This window comes from Dipteris shenzhenensis, chromosome 20 (genome assembly GCF_047967505.1).
Source record: "Dipteris shenzhenensis isolate YYH24624 ecotype China chromosome 20, Dip_SZ_1.0, whole genome shotgun sequence".
Taxonomy (NCBI): Eukaryota; Viridiplantae; Streptophyta; class Polypodiopsida; order Gleicheniales; family Dipteridaceae; genus Dipteris; species Dipteris shenzhenensis.
In genome coordinates this window covers 5233498-5239882 of record NC_141615.1, presented here as the reverse complement: position 1 = coordinate 5239882, position 6385 = coordinate 5233498, and the positions used below count along the sequence as shown (strand labels likewise).

The 6385-nt window shown below is 41.4% G+C and overlaps 1 protein-coding gene across 1 annotated transcript; it reads right to left on the bottom strand.

Annotated features, from left to right (window-relative positions):
- Positions 1-859: 859 nt before the first annotated feature.
- Positions 860-2940, bottom strand: LOC147889165 (uncharacterized). The gene has a single exon (XM_087391979.1). It carries the CDS (start codon positions 2700-2702, stop codon positions 990-992), a length of 1713 nt encoding a protein of 570 aa, XP_087248105.1. The 5' UTR covers positions 2703-2940; the 3' UTR covers positions 860-989.
- Positions 2941-6385: the final 3445 nt, after the last annotated feature.

The following is a 6385-nucleotide window of genomic DNA, read 5'->3' as shown; positions in this document are numbered from 1 at the left end:
GGCCATATATCAAAGTAATAAAATGATCTGCTATTAACTTTAATATATCTAGCACTTTGACAGCCAAAAAATTGCCACAGAACTTTATGCAAACAAAGCACAAGGCAAGTCCATCACTGCCAACATTTTCTACAACTTGAAAGAAAGGTAAATACAACTAGCATACCATAGACTGATGAAACCTACAGGATAGGGGAGAGAATAACAGTCCTAAAATATAACAGAGAGCTGAGGTGGAGAAGACGGAGAAGATGAGGATCAAAAAGAGCGAGCACTAGGTGTATAGAGCTAGCAAAAGCAATACATCTCTTCAGAGCCAGAAGTGGAAATGTACACGGACAGGGCCTTCTCCTGAAAAGTTCAAAATGAAAACAAGAATCATTGGAAACTGTCATTTTCCTCTCAAATGTGTTTTGGGCGCCATCCCTGGGCTCCAAGCTCTCCTTTCGATTGAGGGGTAGGAGATGGTCTACGCAAGTGGCCACAAACTAGCTATGTGCCATCATACAGCTCACAAGAGACAGACTCTCCTGCGAGCCTTAGCTTGATGGGTGTGGCAATAGATGAGGCCGTGATATTCAAAGACTGGGACTCCACTGGTGACTGGACATACCCGATTGGCTCCTCACTTGCAACATTGCTTTTCTCAAATGCTGATCAAGGACGATGCATTAAGGTTGAGGGCTCCTCGGAAAAAGAAATATAATGATTGTCATTCACAGTTACAAAATCAGAAAAAACATTTGGAAAAAGGATGAGCACTCAACAATTCAAAATACATCTTTGGTTAAACCTTTAAAGAATCTCTCAACAATTGAAGATACTTGCTTGGACGAATCTTTAAAGAATCTCTCCCATTGTGCAACAATTCAAGATACTTCTTTGGACGAATCTGTAAAAATCTCTCTCAAACTGTGATAGCTTACAACAAATATTACTGCTTTTTTTATAAAAGCAGTACAGTCCATACAAGTACAATGGCAGAAATCTTACACAGAAGCTGGCTCCTCCCTCCCAAAAACAAGAGGAATTGGGGGATCCATGTTGCACTTTTCCATCACATTATGTGGACAGCCTTGAGGTGCTTCAAGTGCTTGCCCACCAACGGAGACAGGTGAAGGGGTTGGAGGAGAAGAAACCAAAGATGGAACTGATGCCTCTTGGCACAAGGCAGATGGACCTGGGCAGGCCCATTTTGACTGTGGAGATGCCTCCGGGCTGAGCTTCCGCTCATAGAACTTACTATCATGTATTTTATAGTACTCTGAAGTGCGGACTTCTTGACAAAGGGAACACAGGCTGCAAAAGAGCCACTGCGTGCAGTCTGTCAAGTTAGCCTGCCCAAAACACCATCTCTGCGCTGGCAGCCCAAATGTCTTGCGCATCTGGATTCTCCAAAAGCCTCCATATAAAAGCCCAAAAATACATAGCACTATTCCTCCATAACTCAGTCCATGGCGCACGAAAGGATTATTTATATTCGTAGCAGCCAAGGTGAAGATCCAATATGGGGAAGTGCACAGCAGTATGAAAGTGACAATGTGAACAAATCGGTTGCCAAACCCTAGCCTCTCCATATTCCAGCCAAAAACACAGAACCCACAGAATGATGTAAAAAGAGCTACTTGGGGATCGGCAATGCAGTAAAAAAGGCCGCCTTTCCATTCAGGTTGCTTCACAAGTGTGCCATCCCTAGACACGAATGAGCCTTTCTTAGAAAGTTTCCATCCCCTTCCAATCTTCAAGGAAGGCTTTTCACTAAGCTTTTTGTTGTGCGCCATTTCGATATCCTCCCTATCTGCAAGGTGTTCTGGATCCTCCTCGTAATCTTTCCCAAGCGAACTCAGAATAGTATATATGCCTGCAGCAGCAGGAGCACTCATTGCAACTGCCAAGCATAAACCAACTCCTAGCGCTGGGCGTTGAGATCGTTTGTAACCCCAGTTTAAACCACAGAGAGCGTACTGCGCAAAACAATTGAGATTCAAAAGCAGGACGACCACAAGCATGTTTGACCATTCGTGAGGTTTGTAAGTTCCACCTTTGCAGTACACTTCCCTTAGTTTCTTTATGTCCTCCGGTTGCCATCTACATAGAAGGAACAGATGCCAAATGCGCTCCGGATGCAGATACAGACACATTAACGTAAACAAAGCGTTCAAAATCTGGTTATTGATTTCAAACCAAGCATCTCTTTCGCTCTTACTCTGTATCGCATGATCCAGAAAGCCGACCATGATGAGAAAAAGAGCTGCTCCGGAGATCCCCACAGCCAAACCCCATATCAGCAAGGCCAAGTTCTTGGGGTTCCGAAGCCAATCTTTCAGGAATTTTCTGACAGCGTCCCATTTTACTTCTCCCACCAAGGGCAAGTTAACGCCCTCGTGCAACGAAGTGGTATCAGATGGTGTTAAAAGAGAAGCTTCTTCCCTGACCTGCCGTATACGATAGAAAGTTTTTACAGGAGAAAAAAGAAAATGCTTCCACCTTAAGGTTCCGGAAGCGGCTAGACTATTGTAGGACAAGGAAGCTGGAATCAAGACAGCCAGGTTCCTTTCTGTTCTCAACTCGTTTGCACGCTTCTCACGCGAATCGAGAGATGATTCATCGTGGTGATTCTCTCGGAGACTGGATAGCAGACCCTTTCTTGACGAAACGTGCAGTTGTGGTGCTTTCTGCGTTGCGAGTTCTTCCAGAGGCATCGTTCATGCGCGCGCGCGCGCTCTCTCTCTCTCTCTCTCCCCGTTCAAGTCGCCGTCTTTGCTCTTTGCGACCTATCTAACAACACTAGCGTCTTTCTCAATGCGATCACTAGCGGCCAAGAGAGTGCTGCCTACCGCTACCTACTACGCAATCAGCAGAAACGACATCATCTAGATCGGCTGAGCAGCACCAGCAGACACCGATCAGAACTGATCAAGCAAAAGCGGAGATGAAAAGTTGGACAGCTTGATGGCTGTCCACAATTTATAAACGAAAGCAGAAATTCAGAATTTAAAATACCCAAAAATACTTAATATGTGGCCTGGCCACGTGTCCAAATCTTATTGGACTGCATGGTCTTCATTGTGTTGTGGAGGTTAATGCACTCTTTTGTCATGGCTTTCAATTGCAGGATATTCGCTTTAATGACGATATCTTTGTGCAGAATGAACGTGAAGGAGGAATTCCTTCTCCTTCTCCGCTCTTTCTGCCTATTTAAACACAGGTTTGGAGATGAATGCAATAACTTCTTCCTTCTTCTTGTTTTTGGAATCATTCATATGGATGCCTCTGGTGATTTTAAGGATACCGATAGCGGTACATTCGCTAAAGGTAATCCAATTCTTTGATTTCTATTCATCGTCCTTTCTTTCTTCTCGATTGGCAGTTTCATCATCATTTTGGTAGTTTCGTCATTCTGCAGGTCTTGCAAAAGCATGTCCTGTTGATTCTTCTGCTACTCCATGCGGTGAAAAAGCCACCCTGCAAGTCTTGCAGGAATCTGTCAAAGCTAAAAACGTTGTTCATGGCAATTGTAGTGATTTTGATTCATCCCTTTCATTGACATTTTTCCAAACTGCAACAAGTAGCTTTTGTTTGATTGACGGCCTGTTAAACTGCAACGCAATACAGAAGAAAGGCTCTGGAAATGATTTTCGAAGGTTTACGCATGCATACTGATAGCATGCAATGTATTTTCTTGCGTTGGTGATTGAATATAGTGATTTTGCAGAAGCGGGGGCCTCTTCATTTGTTGATTGCTACGTATAGCGTCGTTTTGGACCTTCGTTCCATCTCTAAACTATGTTTTGGCTTATTGTGTTATCTGTCTTTGCCCTCTGCGTGTATGAACAGCAGCAGCCACTAATTGTGCGATTAGGAAAGCCGTAATACTACGAAGCGTTGCATGTGCTAGCACCTTGGTTCTTTGGCCGCGCGATTCCATGCTCTCTGCTTTTTTGGTCGCGCGATTCCATGCTCTCTTCTTTGGCCCATCTCAATCTTTGTGTGATGTGACGAAGTGTTGCATTACTTCCTCCTTCCGTCCTTATGCGATGTGACAAAGCCTAAGACGTGCTCCAAGGCTCTCTCTGGAAAGAAAACCATTTTGTGAAGAACCAGTCCCATTGGCCAAAAAACAGTGAATGACCAAACAAAGTATAAGGACAGAGCTTTGTATGTGCTTGCTGCTTCTTTCCCCGCTGCACAAAGTTGAATCGATAGACGAGTTTATGTTTTTGTATTTATTTTCACAAACCTGACGCACGATGTAAGATACATATAGACGCTTGTTTTTGTTGATTTGCGTTGGTGAAGGTATTCTCCCAGTGCTTTGTTTACATTGATGCATTGTTAATTATGTTGCGATGGTGCAGGTTATTTATGTTGTAGTCTTGATGAAGAAGCGTTTGAGTACTCTTTATCTGAACTAGTCGTCAGTGCACTCTACATTATGTAGGCCGTCCTCTGTGTATTGTAGTTCCACTGGTCATTGACCTTGCAACAATCTATTCACTTCAGTGTTGGCATTTTGAGAAAAAGTTTAGGGTTTAGGGTTTAGGGTTAGATAGTTAGACAGTTTAGTTGAACAGCAAGTTTAGAAATTTTTTAATCATTTGCGTATTCTTATAAGCAAAATTGGTTATGGTGCTCATCCAAATTACAACGTTTACAAACATAAAACATTAAGATTTTAACATTGACAATTTTAGAAAATGTAGCAATGGCTCCTACTAATATTTATTTATATTATCGCTGTATTTTTTACATCTGTGCAGGTGCAATATCTGCGTGTTCGTTTGTCGAGAGGACATCATCGCCTCCCTCTCCTAAAGCAAACTTGATCTTGCTTGCCTCTCTAAGCCAACCCCCTAAGGAAAACCTGTTGAAGAGTTCACCAATAAAGAAAACCCCTCGGCAGTCTTTAAAGAATTCATTTCATGAGGTGGCTCAGGAGGCGTATGCCCAAGGTAATTACTTTTTTTTTTTGGTTCTTGGTTTTACTTCTTAAAAGATATGCTTTGATATTGTTTAACTTTGGTTGAATCAGTGAAGAAGCTCATTCGCGAAAACCCAGAGTACGCTTGTATTAAGTCTACAATTACTTCCATTGTGCGACGCTCGCATAAAAGTGCGCATGTGAAACCTTGCATTGGAAACATATCCCCACCAACAAAAAAATCAAGTGAAGTGATTAATATTGATTCATATTAATTGGACAATGTACTAGCAAATGTTACTATCTGATTGATCTTCAGAAAACTTTGCAATTTCTAATCAACTTTTAAGAAAATGATATGTTTTATCATTTCATTGTTATTATTGTTTATATAAGTTTGACAAATAATTGATTGTGCTTGAAATTGCTTAATGAGTGGACGCTATGCATTTTGTACCTACACGATCAATGTTTTCTCATAGTTATTCATATCCTTATGTATGAACTATGAATACACTTTGATTCTTGTATTGTTATCCACTCATTTAGAGTTATGTTGCGGTTAACTATTTCAAACATATATACATTGATCTTCTTCTTTGAGTTTAATGTAAAAAGCTACAATCTTACTCTTTTTTCAATTGTATTGGCAGCAAGCAAGCAACTTATTTCCAAAGAAGTAAATGACGAAGTAAACTCATACAATGGACTTAATGAGTTCAAGAACATGCAACACACACCACACAATTGCCCATCCAATGCCAAAGCAATAGTTCCATTTAAAGATGGCTTTGTAGGAGGGGGGAATTCTCTAGTTTCTACAAAGATGGCTTTGTAGCAGGGGGGAATTCTCTAGTTTCTCTTGCGATAAGCCACCTATCTGATTGTGTGCCACATAGATTTGTTTTTTAGTGTAAATTACTTTGCAAGTATGGTACATACAAAGTAATAAACCCCAAGTATCCTACATTCTTGAAAGGAGATTTCACCGATAAGTTTTGTTCCCATACAATTACTTTGCTCATCCCTTCCTTTTATATTCATCAATTTGTAAATTTCTTACAAATTGGAGAGTTTTATAGAGTTGAGGGGACAACAGTTGTGGCAAGAGGACCACCTGACGGGGGGACATCCAAATTCTCTTTGCTTATTGATGCCACCACTTGTATCATTAAGGGAGAACCTTTTGAGGGAAACCTTTTAAGGGAGTTATGCATTTCACCAACATTAATGCAGATTTGCTTGAGTTTATTTGCAAGTCATGTGGAGGAACTAGAGTTAGCCGAGATCCTTTCCGTCCATATTGCTTCACTTGCAAGGGTCCTCAAACCATTGCAAAGTTCCTTGTTTGACAGGAGATATTGTCCAGCGTGCAGGTGATGAAGTGCCCGTGCATATCAGGGACCCTTATGTAGACATTGTGCTTTCCTTGGGTGTTCCTTTCATTTATCTATACAATCAAGA